This window comes from Wyeomyia smithii, chromosome 3 (genome assembly GCF_029784165.1).
Source record: "Wyeomyia smithii strain HCP4-BCI-WySm-NY-G18 chromosome 3, ASM2978416v1, whole genome shotgun sequence".
Classification (NCBI taxonomy): domain Eukaryota; kingdom Metazoa; phylum Arthropoda; class Insecta; order Diptera; family Culicidae; genus Wyeomyia; species Wyeomyia smithii.
In genome coordinates this window covers 203,207,312-203,223,745 of record NC_073696.1, presented here as the reverse complement: position 1 = coordinate 203,223,745, position 16,434 = coordinate 203,207,312, and the positions used below count along the sequence as shown (strand labels likewise).

At 39.6% G+C, this 16,434-nt stretch overlaps 3 protein-coding genes across 5 annotated transcripts in view; all 3 read right to left on the bottom strand.

Annotated features, from left to right (window-relative positions):
* Positions 1–16,434, bottom strand: part of LOC129733212 (coiled-coil domain-containing protein 174) — a 111,311-nt gene that overhangs the window by 71,621 nt on the left and 23,256 nt on the right. For 2 of the 3 annotated variants that reach the window (XM_055694875.1, XM_055694876.1), the window contains exon 4: positions 14,944–16,286. In XM_055694875.1, the coding sequence (XP_055550850.1) occupies positions 14,947–16,286 (1,340 nt within the window). In that variant the 3' untranslated portion in view covers positions 14,944–14,946. Of the gene's footprint in view, positions 1–14,889; positions 16,287–16,434 lie in introns of those variants that run through there. The other variant, XM_055694874.1, reaches the window with a different exon arrangement.
* Positions 3,255–5,122, bottom strand: LOC129733213 (alpha-amylase A-like). The gene is made up of 2 exons (XM_055694877.1): positions 4,902–5,122; positions 3,255–4,841 (listed from the first exon to the last, which is right to left on the bottom strand). The coding sequence occupies exons 1-2, from the start codon at positions 5,076–5,078 to the stop codon at positions 3,513–3,515; spliced, it is 1,506 nt and encodes a 501-aa protein (XP_055550852.1). The 5' UTR covers positions 5,079–5,122; the 3' UTR covers positions 3,255–3,512.
* On the bottom strand, positions 9,447–10,162 carry LOC129729007 (uncharacterized). The gene is made up of 2 exons (XM_055687485.1): positions 9,525–10,162; positions 9,447–9,462 (listed from the first exon to the last, which is right to left on the bottom strand). The coding sequence occupies exons 1-2, from the start codon at positions 10,160–10,162 to the stop codon at positions 9,447–9,449; spliced, it is 654 nt and encodes a 217-aa protein (XP_055543460.1).

Below are 16,434 nucleotides of genomic sequence, written 5' to 3'. Positions count from 1 at the left end.
CATCTACCTGACATGATTTGATACATGGAGCAATTGATACGTATGAAAATTCATAATGTTTGCTCAATTTGTTTGAAAAATTAGAAAAAACACAGACATATTTGCGTCTCACAAGAACGGGGAGGAGTCCAGAAGGGGGGGGGGCATCTTTACCAAAACTTAGAGCAACTAATCCCCTTGAATGAAATTCCAAGTTTTTCCAAATCGGCCGTTCCATTGCTGAGAACGAGCATTTTCAAAAAACAAGTTCCGTCCCGGGTCTTTACGGGTTAAGTAAATGGAACACTAATTTTCGCTCTGGTTTATTTTTTGTTGATCTTTGGATAATTTTCTTAAAAAAACACAAGATTTAAACTTTCGTTATTTTTGTAGTCGAAGAATTCAAATTCGTTTGAGCATACAAAACGCCAAAAAGTTTCAAGTAAATACATACATGAATTTTTGCCTTGAGATTTTGTAAAATAGATGACTTTCTAATATTTCAGCTCCTCACCATCCCACCCACCACTTCGCTTGGTCCAAAATAATTTGCTTTCTCATGATTGGACGCGTTGCTCTCGCATCGATAAAATCGCGATACATATACTCATCATTAACATTTGTATGTCTCCCATACTCATAAATTAACTCTGGGGACGCGCGACCTTCGCTGCGCGGTTTGTTATGAATTAATTCGTTAACATTTGTTGTAATCGCGCAAATGTCTTATATACCAAAGTAGCTTTTTACACGGGGAATACGTGCCGCGTCAAAAGAACCCGCGTGAAAAATACGTAAAAAACCGCGTAAAATCCGGAATACGCGTAAAAATAGCCGCGCAAAAAAAAACCTGCGTAAAAAGCGACCTTAGTGTATTCGAAAATTTTATGACCTATAAGAAAGCGTGATTAATTAGTTACACATCATTTCGCACCTGCATCGTGAAACAATACACCGAATTTCTTGGGGGGAAATCCTAGTATTGCTTAGAATGCGCTTTCGGGAATAAATTTCGAGAAAATTTCACACTCGGAGAATCAAATTTCGGGGAAACGTTACATTCGGGGAATCGAAATTCGGGAAAACGGTACGTTTGGAGAATCAAAATTCGGGAAAAGAATTTCGGGAAGTGGTACATTCGGGGAAACAGTACATTCGGGGATATAACATTCGGGAAAATATCATTCGGAAAGTTTTGTTTCGGGAAAATGACTTTCGGAGAAATGTGACACAACCCTTACTAACAGTAGCTGAAGCGGGTACCAATAGCGATAGTTGTGCTAGCAAATCCAGTCAGGCAATTTTTACATTGTGCATTGTGGCATTAGTTGCATTGTTGCGTTTGACAACGAACAATAACAACTTTTATTCAACACTATTTAAATAACTCTAGAAATATTGTGGTAACACTGAAAAGATTCAAAATGACATCTGAGGTCGATTTATGGTCATTTGAAAATTCAAGATGTTGACTGGTGGTTACTTTAAAATAGCCAAAAACGGCCAAATGCTGCTGAATATGAGTATTTTCGAAACCGGTGAATGCCCAGAAGCCGGAAAACAATTCCAGATGCCATGTTGAAATTCTTTTATACGTGAAATACTTTTTCACTGATATTTCAGAGTTGCGTTCATCATCGTTGCACTTTTTTTGTGCTAAAAGGTGAAAAATATTAGAGAAATTAGTGTTACATTCCAGGGAATATTAGGAAATTTACTTTTGAAAAAATTTCATCACCGTGACAAAATCATGATAATTCTAATAATGTATGAAGTTTTAAAATTAGTATCAAATTGAAATCGTTTGAAACGCTGTATGGTTTAGTTTTCAACAAAATTGTTAGATCAGAATATTTAATTTATCGAAAAAATGCAATAACAGCTAGTTATACCACAGTTACATGTGATAGACCAAGCAGAAGTCCACGACTTTGGTAGCTGAGAATATTATTATCGTAACCTCCACAACATAGAATGACACAAAATAAATCTCTTCACCGATCCTGTTTGGACGAGCTTTACCGCAGGTACCATCAGAAAGTTAACATAAACAAAGTCCTGTTCACCTGTTTTGTCGTATGAAACCACATGCAAGTGGGGATGCATATATGTATACATTTTAAAACAATTAGAGGTTGTACAGTCTGAAAACTTTTTTCATTGTTCCATTCATGGATGAAAAAATGCATCCAACGAAAGCCAACCGTGTCGAAAGCGAAGGGAACCCAGAATATAATAATAAACTTTGTTGAATGGCGTTAGAAGAATTTAATTCCCGGGATCTATGGTGGTGCTCCTCAGTTGCTCACAGTATGCAAATTATGTGTTGATGTTTATAAAATATTTGTACTACATTTCCTTTTGGAAACGCAATAAAAAACTACTGTCTCATAATTCAGAGAAAGCTTTCTAGATCGAAAGTTCTTTAAAGATTTGAAGACGCAGGCGACAGTTGTAATTTTTTTTTTGTCCGTCGTGCTGCGAACTTTCCTGTTTTATAACTCGCGATATTTATAGTAACAGAAGTCAGTCCAATCATCTTCCCGGATGTGAATCACATACACTAAAGTCGCTTTTTACGCGGGGGATACGTGCCGCGTAAAAAAACCGCGTAAATTCCGGAATCCGCGTAAATTCCGGAATCCGCGTAAAAAAGCGTAAACTCCGGAATCCGCGTAAAAAGCCTTAGTGTATTGTAAAACTATGTTAATCTATTTTAATTCTTTTCTTCACTGTATCTGCCATGTGAACCATGTGACCGAAAGAGTCCTGGGTGTAAACTCAATCCGATTAACGCCGTTCGCCAGTTCACCTCACCCTTTCACCTTATGTGTTCTATTCCGTGTGCAAATATGTAGATTATCGTTCCAGCGATGGTTTTGTGGTATTTCCTGTGTTTGTGCCGGCAGCACTATTCGCTGTATTCTAGATAAGTAGACTGGCGGAACCAAATAGCAATAAGTGACTGCACCTATATGTATACCATTGTTGTTATGGTTACATGCAGTCGAATGGAGCAATTATCAGATTTGTCGTACCTTCTATAGGAAAAATCTATTCAATGAAATTATTATAAATATAAAAACCAATCGATTGCAACTTCATGCAGGTATATGAAACCGCCACTATTACATTTATCAGGTGAAAATTTGAATCAGATAACAGTATAAGCATCGCTGCACTGTTGTGACCACCATAAACTCACAATGCATGTCGAATAAAATTTAAAAATAAGAACTTCAAATTTTTTTTAGAATTTATTCATAGCCTATGACTTGTAAGATTCTTTTTTTTCGGATTTCGATATATTCCATTAGTGAAGGCCACATTTTTAACTTGTAGTACCAGAGAATTGAGTATCAGGCAGTTGCAATTTTGAAATTCGAATTGGAAACTGACTAAACACAACAACTAGCGTTCCCCGTTTTTGTTGACTTTTGGAGTTATTTCAACAAATCATGCAGTAGTGATTCCGTCAAGTGATAGAAATATTTTTTTTTTTCAAAAACACACAATTCTCTGTATTGTGGCTATTATAGTCGAGACTCTATGTGAATAGCCATTACTCCATCGTAGGCGTCCCTTGGTATACTAATGGACGCTCGGCCATCGGTGAGAACGGTGATACTTTTACCCGAACATTCATTTCCAACCTTGTCACCGGAAATTACATCACAGTAAACTCCTGCCGGAAGATTTGTTTGCAGAATTTCCAACATATCCTGCTGGAACTGATTGTTGAAAGCAATAAAGCCGCAGTTGCCTCGCGAGAAGGCTATCTTATTCTCTCCGTTGGACCACCAATTGGTGAATGGAGTTCCCCAGCAGACATTTCTGAAGTTAATCATGTTGGTGATCTGACGCCATCGGTGCTCGCAGACCCACCCATTTCCACAACTTCCATCGGCATTGATCGATGGTGAAATTATGTTGAAATTAGCATCCGCCGGAGGCCCCTGTTCAGTGTCGCTGAAAAAGAAGGAACTCATGATTCGAAGTTGTCCAAATGGGTACGCCGCAGCAAAAGCAGTTGCCATTTTATAGGCTCTGAAGTCAACATGTGTTAGAATATTTCCTCCTTGACTCCCTGAGCCATGGCCCCGCTGGTTATCGTGATTATCGACGAACACCAATGAATCGGTAGTAGGCAGAAGTCCCCAGTCTTCACCTAAATCCGACAACCAACGCAGTAAATCATTGCCACGGAAAGCTCTTCCAACGTAGAATGAGTACATAAACTCTGTTACCGTTCCCAGATGGTTGTATTCCCACTTACGGACAGATTCATGAGGACCAAGATCGATCACCTCTTGCATCATAAAGGCCCGTGATCCCGAAGCAAATCCAAAGTCCGTGTTTAGCGGTTTTACCGCTCCGTAAATAATCTCCAAATCTCCGGGCCACATATGTTTGGCTGCATCGATCCGAAAACCAGCTACACCAAGATCTACTAGATGATCAAGAAACTCCACCATTTTATCACGAACAGTCTGTATACCCTGGTTTAGATCCGGCAAGCCAAGTAATTCACAATTTCTTACTTGAATCGCGTTACCCCAATCAGTGATCGCACAGGACGGGTTAAAATCAGCGATAGTAAACGGCACGCCCGGAAAATCACGATTTCCAGGAACGGCAGTCGAGCCTCCAATACCAACGGCTGGACTGTGTGCTGCCATATGATTTATGGCTACATCTACATATAACCGTACACCAACGGCGTTACAACGACGTGACATGTCCAGAAAATCCTGCTCGTCGCCTGAACGAGAAATTATTTTGAAGGACATCGGCTGGTACCGTTCCCACCATGGACGGTTATCTCCGATTTGAACTATCACATATTCGTTCACTGGTGACAACTACAAGTGAAGATTTTTTCTATTAGAGAAAACTGTGTTCCACTGTCTTCAATCACTAACCTGAATACCTCCGAAACCATTCGGTGCAAGGAAACGCTCGCATTCATCCGCAATGTCAGAAAACTTCCATTCGAACAAGTGCACTATGGTACTGCGACCGGGCCAAAAGTGCGGATTATGTTGAGCATTCACATAAGCTTTAGCGATTAGTAGCAGAAACCCCAACGAAAATTTCATTCTATAAACCTTGCAATTCCTTTGGTACAATGGGCCTTATTTAGTCAAATAACTTCATTAAAAATATCAATCGTGAATTGCGGCACCATTTATAGCCTACGATTATCGCTAAACCCCAATCTACTGATTACAGCTGCCTTCATATTGTGTAGGCTAAAATAATTTACTTTCGATAACAATTTTTATTGTTTATCAACCTTCATACACCCAAACTTCAATCACTAGAATTTGATCAATGATAATTCCAAAGCCATATAATTTTGTCGGTGATTATACGGTATGACACAACACGTAGAAAACGAGACTATCAAAAGAAAGTCTGAAAGCTATACTGTATTATATTAGAAAAAAAAACATTCAAAATGAAAGGCTGCTTTAATCAGAACTGATTCTTGATTCTTGATACTTGATCCGAATTCAAGAATCCAAAGTCCTCGTTGCCACCAAAGATAGACGGTCTAAAACAAAACGATTCTGTTTCAGGAATGTGTCAACGAAGATGAATACCACAAAATCCAATCTCCTGCTAAGCCGACAGTATGTCACAGTTCGTAAGCTCCTTCCTGCTTGTCGTCTTTAGTCCATTATATGACCAAGCACAACTGAAGTTTTGTAAAAATTATTACACATTTTCAAAAAAAAATCCTTTTAGCACAGTTTTATAGAATTTGAGGTCTAGGGTACTACACAGGTTGCAAAATAACCATTTTGCGGATTAATCGCTTAAAGTTTTAAAGTATTTATCAAACTTTTCGAAAGTGCGAATCAATCTGTGCATAGATACGACCAAACCGAAAAACAGTGCCAAAAGCCTCGATAGCTATATCATTTGATTCTTTTCTACTGGCCGTAAAAGGGTAAATCAACGACAAGCATTCCCCACAGCACGCGATAGTAGAGAAAAATACAAATGCAATGAATAAATTAACCTGACAAATGCAGAACCCTTCAGTTGCTAAATAAAAATGCGTTAAACGAGCTCTCTGCATTTATTTATGCCTATGCATGACTCTGTGCTCCGCCGAGCTAACTTCTATTTGACATTCTGGAATAACTTGGTGTAATTTCAGGTAAATTAAAATGTTTTCATTCATCGTCATCATCTATTATCGAATAACTGACTAAAATTGTTCAACTTCATTTAATTTTTCAATTGTGGTGACTGTCGAGAGTCGAAGGTCGAAAAATAATGAATTTCCGTAATTTTTTTTTTCGGAAGTGAAGTACATTAAGGTCGCTTTTTAACGCAGCTTTTTTACGCGGATTCCGGAATTTACGCGGTTTTTTTCACGCGGATTCCGGAATTTACGCGTTTTTTTTTTCACGCGGCACGTATCCCCCGCGTAAAAAGCGACTTTAGTGTATTTGGGTATTTTGACTATCCGCTATTTTTCCTTGTAGGAGCCTATGACCACTGCTACCATTAGTTAGATATATTGCGGTATACTCCACGTTACTTCATATGCACTGTCAGATCGTTCCATCACTATGGGTATCAGTGATAGTCGCCCCCAGACTTTGCATTCCACCCCAAGAAGGTATGGCTTCTTTGATGAAGTTCCTTACCTTCGTTAGTTCAGCAGACCATATCTCGTTAGGCGTAAGGACACCTTTCCCAAGAATACGCAGTCTTCGCTGAATCAGTGCGCTGCATTGGCATAGTAAGTGTTCCGAGGTTTCTACTTCAGAATTACAGAAACGACATATATCATCTGTCAGTTTACCTATTTTTTTAAGGTGATACCTACTCGGACAGTGTCCAGTCAGTAGGCCAGTTAACGTACTCAGATCAGCTTTATTCATACTGAGTAGGTTCCGTGTGATTCTATTACATGGTGTAATGAATAGTTTAGATTGTCGTGCTTTGGAGTAAGCCCTCCAGTTGGCATCAATCATCATTGATTCCCAGCCTCTGAGCTCAGATTTTAAACAGGATGGCGATACCCCACAGAATGGCTCCGGCCCGATGAATGCAGTTGAAGAACCAATTCTTGCTAAGAGATCGGCTTTTTCATTACCTTCTATACCACAGTGACCAGGCACCCAGTATAGATTAACAACGTTTGTTGCAGTTAGTTGTCGTAGGGATTGAATACAATCCCATACCAACTTCGACTGGCATGTATATGCTTTTAATGCATTGAGGGCTTGACTATCTGAGAAAATACAGATATTGGCATATTTATATTTCCTGGCTAAGCAAATATTTGTGCATGTTAAAATAGCATTTATTTCGGCTTGAAAAACTGTGGGCCACTGTCCCATTGGAATTGATACATTTATTCCTGGTCCAGTGACCCCAGCGCCTGTAGACTCGCCCATTTTAGAACCATCTGTATAAAAAATTACTGATCCTGGACGAACTTTAGGATCTCCTTCTTCCCATTCGGTGCGATTGGATTCAATCACTTTGAAAGGAACTGAAGTTAGTCCTAAAGTCCATCCGATCTTCATTCATGGTTACTAAGGTGTTCAGTTGGAAATTTTTGAGGATTCGTAAATGTCCCTGTAGATCTCCTTCCTGAAAAAATTTAACACGTTTGAGCCTAAGAGCACCTTTTTCGGCTTCAAGTTGTACATATTGATGCAAGGGTAGAAGATATAAAAGAGCTTCTAAAGCTTTGGATGGTGCACTGGCCATTGTTCCTGTTGTTGATAAGCATGCCAGACGTTGTAGTTTATCTAGCTTCTTCTGAGCTGATATTTGTGTGGTTTTGGGCCACCACACTAGCGAAGCATATGTTACTCTGGGTCTCACTATTGCTGAGTATATCCAGTGGATCATCCTCGGCTTGAGTCCCCACTTTTTGCCAAATGTATTGCTGCAAGCCCAAAGAGCGTTGTTTGCCTTTGAGGTTGCATACTCTAGATGGTCGTTCCAGTTGAGCTTATGGTCGAGCATTACACCTAGGTACTTAGTGCTCTTGGATAGCACCAACTGTGTTTTTCCCAACTTAAGAGTTGCAATATTATATTTTCTCTTTCTTATAAATGGGATTATGACTGTTTTAGAAGGATTGACGTTTAGTCCTTCCAGCTTGCACCATTTGAGTGTGTAGTTTAGGGCGGATTGCATTCTATCAGTAATAGTAGACCCGCATTTACCCCTAACTAAAATAGTAATGTCATCAGCGAACCCGATGACTTCGTATCCTAGGTTTGTTAAGTTGTTAAGAAGATCATCGACTACAAGAGACCACAATAAAAGAGATAAAACCCCTCCTTGCGGGCAACCTCTTGTTGGTTTTGTCGATAAAGTTGATGTTCCTAAATTGGATGTGATTAACTGATTATCTAACATAGCAAGTATCCAGTTCGAGATGCACATGTCAAACCCTCGATTTAACATAGCTTTCTTTATAGATTCATGGGAAGCGTTGTCAAATGCTCCCTCAATACCAAGAAAAGCTGCCAGTGAGATTTCTTTAGCATCAGAAGACTTCTCTAGTTTTGAAACCAACGTGTGGAGTGCTGTTTCAGTTGATTTACCAGCTTGGTAGGCAAACTGGAATTTGCTGATTGGTCTGTATGCTTTGGGACTTGTCCTGTCACGTTTTCCAGCCTTAGGAATAAATATGACGCGGACTTCTCGCCATCTACTAGAAATGAAGCTTAGTACCATGCTAGCCCTGAACATTTCCACCAGAGAGTGGACTAAAATATCCTTGCTTTTTTGTAAAAGCACTGGATAAATCCCATCTGGCCCTGGCGATTTAAAGGGCTTTAAGGAATCCACTGCCCATTCAACTCTTGACGTCGTGAATATTACACTGGCTTATTCTTTAGCTTCAACCTTGTCATGAATTGAGCTAGGATGAGCTATAAAGAAGTCCTGTGCGTTTACAGAAGTCAATTGAGTCGAGCCTGGGAAGTGTGTATCCATCATTATACTAAGTGTTTCCTGAGAATCTGTTGTGAACTGACCGTTTTCGTTCTTTAAGCGGCCAAGTCCGTTAGTGTGATCTTTAGAGAGGGCTTTATGGAGTCTAGCTACAACAGGCAGGTTTTCAACTTGCTCACATGTAAGCTTCCAATCCCTTCTCTTTGATTTACAGATCTCTCGATTGTATTCTGTTAGACAGCTCTTATACTCTGTCCAATTGCCGGTAGTTTTGGCCTTGTTGAAAAGCCTTCTGTGATTTTCTAAGCCTTTCAAGTTTATTGTTTCACCAAGAAACGTCTTTACTAGAAGTTTTCTGTTTCAACGGACAACTTTCTTTAAAGGCTTCTATTATATTGGTTAGAACAGATGAAGAAACAGTTTCAAGCTGCTCGGTGGAAGAGATGTCGTCCACTGAAACAGAATTCTTGTTTAAGACTGTGGAATGATAGCTATTCCAATTTGTTTTTCTTGGATCCCTGAATCTTTCAGTCACCAGTTCCCCTGAAACGTAGTTAAACAAGATTTGTTTATGATCCGATAATGATTGTTCTTTTGACACATACCAATTCTCAATCATACCAGATAATTTTGAGCTGCAAAGCGTTAGATCAAGAACTTCTTGTCTAATACTGGTAACAAATATTGGATCATTACCTTGATTACAAATGTTTATGTTATGTGAAATCAAGTAGTGAAGTAAACAATCACCGCTAACATTGATGTTACTGCTACCCCAGACCGTGTGGAGGACAATCGCATCACATCCTATGATGAGCTGCTTGTTTTTCAGTTTGCAGTGTTGAACAAGCGCGGCAACTTCTTTAGGAGGAATCTCAACGTTATCTCCTGGGAAATAGGCAGAAGCGACGATGATCTCCGTTATCCCTCGGGTCGTTGGAACCTCTATTTGAATTGCCACGATGTCTCTACTGATGAATTCAGTAACGGGGATAAAAGCTAAATTTTCCCGTATTAGAATTGCTGCTCTAGGACTAGTTTGTGTACTGTCGTAAATAAGCTTACAATTTGGTGTAGAAATTCCTTTAACTGTATTGTTGTTGAACCAAGGCTCTTGAATTAAAGCTACGTCCAGATTTTCACGGGTGAACCTTCTACAAAGAACGCTGCTAGCTCCTTTTGCGTGGTGAAGGTTCACCTGAATAAACTTTATTTTATTCAGCATTGTTACTTTGATTTCCATTCTTCAGGGGCTTGAATTTATCCCTCTGATTGGAATGGTTTCCAAATGTATGTGTGCTTATTCGAACCATATCCCCAGCCGGAACTTCAGGGCTTTTTGATCGACCAGCAGCGTTTGCAGGTTTTCCAGAGTCTGACGATGGGCGTGAGTTGCCTCTTTGGACCAGAATGGGACCAATATTGTTTGACCCTGAGTTCTGTTTACCATAGGCATCATTAGTGCCCTTGGTACTGTCCTCTGGGATTGTACAATTGGTGTTTCCGAACTGTCCAAAGTTGCGATTCCACCTTTCGCTGTAGACTTTAGTACTGGATTTACCTGTGGTTATGATATTTTTTGAACATTATCTGCCCAAATCTAGTAAATGTTGGCATCAAAGAAAAGTTAGTACATTTGCAAAGAAAATTTTTGTACAACAGTTAACCATATTAGTTAAGATCGTTTTATTAATTTTCATCATGCAATTAAATTTATTAATTAAATATGTAATATAAGTAATATGGTTATCCAGTAAACAAAATCGCAACACTGCTTGAATAGCGAGATCGTATGAAAGATATGTTGTACGCGATTCAGTTACATACAAGATAACTTGCATGTGATCTTCAACCGTTTCGAAGCGTTTGTTTACTAAACAAATGTCAGCCTGCTTGTGTGATCACTGGTTTACCTCTACACTACGCAAAACTTGCGATCACAATTTGTGTGGCACAATTCACTAAATTCTACCTTCTTCCTTTGTATTATGCACAACGATACACTAAATACACTTGTGAATTACACTCGTTTACGCAACTACTTTATTTCGCTTGGAAATCAAGTCGAATATCGCGAGCTGAAATACCACAACAGAAGGCTATGAGCAGTGATGCCAGAACTATCCGCTATGCGAAAACAGCTCAATCCGCTATGCGAAAACACTACAGGTAAACCCTTTTAATGAGTTTATTCTATATCAATTGTACTCTAAATTCGCTCTATTTTCTCAGCAATAATAGTTATCATAAACATTTAAAAGATGATTCATAGTAAATGAATACCTTATTTTACACTTTTGACGTATGACTACGTAAAATATTATTGATCTGGAAATGTATCCAAATAAGCAGATTTAATGCCTTATTATCCAGATTTTTCGTAAATGGTCCAGATTTTAATTCTTCAAATGTTACATCATCTTAATCACTTCAAATGTTTCGTACCCTAAAAATTTTATAGAAGAGTCTCAGGCTACTAAATTGTCTATCTAAGAAACTTTTTCGAATAAAAATCTGAGATGAACCTTTTCTTTTTCTTAACAAAAAACACCCTTACACGCCCGAGAGGGTACCCGGGTACCCAACACAACAACAATATCTCGCACGCTAGCCTGTAGGGCCGATAGTGGTCTTGATCAACTAGATTAGTTGAGAGAATTCGTTATCGATATTGTTCTTGGCACATTTTGCATGTTGTAGGATAAGTTCAACGATACACCGTGCCCCAGTGCTGAGTCGAGAAAATTTCCAGCTCGAAAAGATCCTCGACCTGATCGAGAATCGAACTTAACCATGTGTGCGAGAGCTGGCCGACCGACATCGCTAACCACAGAACCACGGGGACCACATACCGGGTCCTTAACAGCGTTGTAAAGCGAGCGAGAAGCAAAACCTTTCTGCTTAAGACATAGGCTACGCTTCTCAAGTCTTTTGCACACACGTTTCCGAGATACTTTTTCTTCTTCATGTACCACTGGCACGCAAAACCCCTCTGGTCTTGCTACTCAGGGACAGTGAAAGAGTACGAGAGTTCCTGCTTGCGAGTAGGAATACTCGACTAAAATTGCTCGACTAGGAGCTTGAAAAAAAGTACTCGAACATGAAAATGCTTTTTTCATTTACCCGGTTTTGCTTCGTGCACCGACAGCCGAAAGTGGGCGAAGAATCTGTAAAGTATCGCATACTGGAACGTGTAGGGTATCGGACTGCTTTTTTCGTTTCTAGGCAGCATCCCGATTCCGAAAGTATATTTGGTTACATTTGGATAATTTTGGCTGTTTTCCGGAAACCGGAAGTCACCATCTCGAATTTCAAAATGGCGTCTGGAGTTGATTTCCGGTCTCTGAGCGTCATCCAGATTCCGGAAATACTCATATTCAATGATATTCGTCAAGTTTTGGTTCTCATCCAGAAACCGGAAGTAACCACTCTCGATTTAAAAATGTGTTCGAGCGCAAAACCTAAGCTTTCGTAATTTTTTAACGAAGTTGACAATTTTTTTGCAGAGGTGGAAGTTTGGTATCAACATTGCAGCAGCATGAGAGCAGACCGTAAGAACTTGGAAGAGCTGGATCTGCTAGCTGAAGCCCGTTCTTTCTTCCCTGCGACTGAGAAAGCAATTAAAATTGCACTTGCTCTACCATGTGAAACATGCACGATCGAACGCTCGCTCAGCACATTACGTCGGGTGAAAACCTGGCTGAGTCAACAATGGTTGAACAGCAGTTGAGTACTCTCTGCTTGCTGAGAGTGAGTGTGAAATGAAGCACTTTAAATGGTCCGGTGTTAGATTCTGGAACTGAAAATCTTCACAGGCTCGATTGACGTTGTCGCCGTAACTGATAATATCTTCAGATTCACATTTCACCAACTGCAGACACATGAACCGTTTCCGGAACGTTGACGTTTGATGCCCGAAGATTTTATTGAGAATCTTGACTGTGTCTTCGAACTTCACGTCCTTGGGAAGCTTTGGCAGGATGTAGTTGAGATAGCGGCTGTGCGAATGGGTCGAATGGGTGTCCAGCTTCCGGAGAAGTAGACGTATCTTCGCCGCATCATTCAGCTGGCCTGCATCGTTCTCGAAGAGGTCCTGGTAGCGGTTAAACCAGCGTCCGAACGTACCTCCGTTTTCTTCGTCGAAGACAAACTCGGTGATGTTCGAGAGGGACTCCCAAATCTGCTCCGGGGTTTGATACTGAGGCTGCTGCTGCTGGGCCGCCATCTGCTGTAAAAGTAAGGCCATCTTGAATTCCCAGTTGCGGCTGCTGATCAACTCTATCTTCTGCCATGTTCGTGGATTCTTGAAATCCTCGTCGCTCAAATGATATGTCCAAAGGTTTGAATGAACTTAAGAGTTTTTACTAAAGAACATCTATTGATATTCGAGGTTGGACAAAGCATAATCAAATTTTCCACTCTGATGTCAAGGACAACTTTTCACTGGTTGCCTTGATGTAACAATCACTAAACACTAGTATTTATTTTTATTTTTCAAAATACCATTTTTTTACTTCTAAAATTTTGAAGAACTCCCCCACCCCTATTTGAAATTCTGGCTACGCCCATGATATGAAGTGCGGAGTACAGAAAACACCTGGGCAATATCACAATAGATCTTATCTCTGGTCGCAGTGTAGAGTTCACACAGAAAAAAAAAATACCCATATTCGATGGTATTCGGCCAATTTTGATTCTCATATTCGATGGCATGCGACGTTGTATTATTCAATTGTTTCCATGGCCACTAGAGCCCCGGTGGAATTTGCTCTGGGAGGACCATTTTGATTGAGGGCTTATCACCAAAACACCCAAAACCATAAAATGGCCTGTGAAAGTAATTTTATGAACTTTGAACCAATAATTGTAAGATTTTGTTCAAATATTCATAAAATTCCTCAGTTTCGGAACATATTCCCAAAAAAATGGATTTCCGGCAATGAGAAAATACTTTCGAGGCACCGCTGACACAGGTTTCAAAGTTGAGAAGCTACTGAATCTTTTGGTGCTAAAATCATCGAAATCGGATGAAAATTGTCAAATTTGCAAGAATTTCAATTTGCGGGTACCCGGGTACCCAGCCCCCATCGACTCCCTCTTGTTATTATCAAAAAAATAAATATTATCAAAAGTTGCCTTTTAATGAGCTTTGAGATGTCACAGAGTCTTATCACTTACAATCACAAGTGGATATGAAATTTTGTCTTTTAAAACCTAAGAAGGTACCCGGGTACCCCGTCGAGCACATAACTTACTTTTTGTGTTTAAAACAATTTTAAAAAACTAACGATTTTTCAAAAACATAAATCACTTTTTGTGTTTGAAACGATTTTTTTAAACTTCAGACTTCAGTCCCCGAAACAAACTGCTTAAAATTGGTTCCTTACCCTAATTCAACTAAATAATAATCGATCCATGTCTATTGGCATTGCGGTGCAATCTTTGCAGCCATTCTGCGAAAATTGCTGTGTATATAACACACAAACAATAACCATAAAACTGTTCGCCAATATGTGGGAGAACACTTTCGTTTTTATCGTTACAGTCTTGTGGACGTACATGAATGTTTGATATTATACCGTTAACACAGCTATTCAACATGATTGGCTGTCATTTTCATTGAAGGAGTTGCCGTTGTTACTAAATAGGTAAGAAAATCAAATTGCCTTCGAACATCGAAAGCAATTGAAAAAAATATCCATAAAAGGCTGTAATTAATACGATTCAACTAAACAGTTCCCAGTGAGACAACTGACGCATATGTTGGCAGGGACTTCCGAATAAATTAATTTCTGTGAATCAGGTCACACCAGACACTATATGTACATGTACAGCGCAATATAACAATGACATGTACAGTGAAAAGTCTCTTCTTAAACCAGTTCACTGCATTCTCCTCCACAAATGCTATTCATGCCTATTTCGCTTTTCTTTTGAATTCCATTAAATAATTGTTGGCTCATTAACAAATAAAAATAAAACCAGCACAACGATTTATTGCAAATTTTTTCCAACAAAACTCACCGCTTAATAGTCCGCATTAGTAGTCCATTTGTTTTTTGTCGGTACACTGGGACCTCCAGCTTTGTCTGATTGATTCCGCAAGAATTTCAACCCAGCTTCAATGGATGCCTCTAGGGCTGTTTTCGAGATCGGCGGTTGACGTGTTGTTGGCTTTCTTTTACTAGACGATGGTCCGTAATATTCGTAAGTGGGTGGCGGTGCAATTTGCACACCCCCATCAGCATCGATTTGTTTACGCTCGAGCTGATCTTCCAGTTCATCATCATCACTCAGTTCATTCCGTATCGGAATCGGCTTATTAGTTTGACTCGGAACTTCATCGGTCTCGGCGAAGAGATCATAATTTTTTCGTTTGAACTCCTTCCGCTTCGCAGTAGAAAACTTCGTTTGATAAGAGTCTTCTAAGGAAGTTAAGTTACCTAATTTTGTGTTATGAGGTAATCTGGCGTTGTTATTAATGACCGAAGATAAAGTTGATTGCAGTTTGTCAGCGGTAGTCTTATCGATAAAATCAAACTTTCGTTTAGAAACGTTTTTCTTACTTGTGAAAAACAATACTCGATTTGATTCTTCGGGAAATATATTGTTTTCCATACCCGGAATTATGGGTAAGTCAACTTCCTCCTCATTGTTACCGCTCGGTGCTAATTTAGTAGGAAGAGGACCAATAATTTCATCCTCATCATCTTCTTCATTTTCTTGCTGATATCCACCTGCTTTTAGTCTAGAATTATTATCACCACAGTATGATTTCAATAACGGATTATTTCTAAACGTTTCATGCAATGTTGAGGAATTTTCTACAGGTTGAGAATTTTTACTTTCCATTAAAGTTGCAGATTTTTCCACAGGGGGAGCAAATTCGGGTATTCTTTCTTTTCGCTTCATCTCGTTCCACTCTTCCTGGGACATTACATGCCATTCCCGAGCCGGCTTCCACTCCAACTCGTCATCTCGTTCTTTTCCTTGATCCCAAGGCCGCACATGCTTCTGTCGTTCTCGCTCCCGTTTTCTTTCTTCTTTTTCCTTTTTCTTCTGTGCTTTGGCTTCTGCCTTCAATCTCTTTTTCTCAGCCGCCGTATCATAGAGTTCTTCATCTTTAGCTTTATCATTAGTTGATTCTTCTTCGTCCTCTGGGGGTAATCCGAGGCGAGCTCGCTGCCTTGCCTTGGCCGCTTTCACTCTTTCGGCAATTATTTTGTCGCGAACGTTGCGCAAATTTTCCTTTTCCTTTTGCGCTTCCATCGTTGCTTCTCTTATGGAATCCAGCTCATGCTGCTGTCGAATACGTTCCTCCCGATCGGTTGAAAAGCCATAGTAACCGACGCCATGTTGACGGGCCTCTGTGGAAAACGGAGAGAATGGATTATACAAAAATTATTGACATTTCTATAATTCTAACACTCATGTCGAAATAATAAGTTTTTATATAACTTGACAGTTTTTAGCTTCAATGTAACATAATGTGAACTCCATAGTTGAAGGTCGAGT

Coding starts and splice junctions, on each gene's coding strand:
- LOC129733213 (XM_055694877.1), bottom strand. CDS start 5,078: ATGAAATTTTCGTTGGGGTTTCTGCTACTAATCGCTAAAGCTTATGTG. Junction 4,842..4,901: donor ATGGTTTCGGAGGTATTCAG/GTTAGTGATTGA, acceptor CTTCACTTGTAG/TTGTCACCAGTGAACGAATA.
- LOC129729007 (XM_055687485.1), bottom strand. CDS start 10,162: ATGGAAATCAAAGTAACAATGCTGAATAAAATAAAGTTTATTCAGGTG.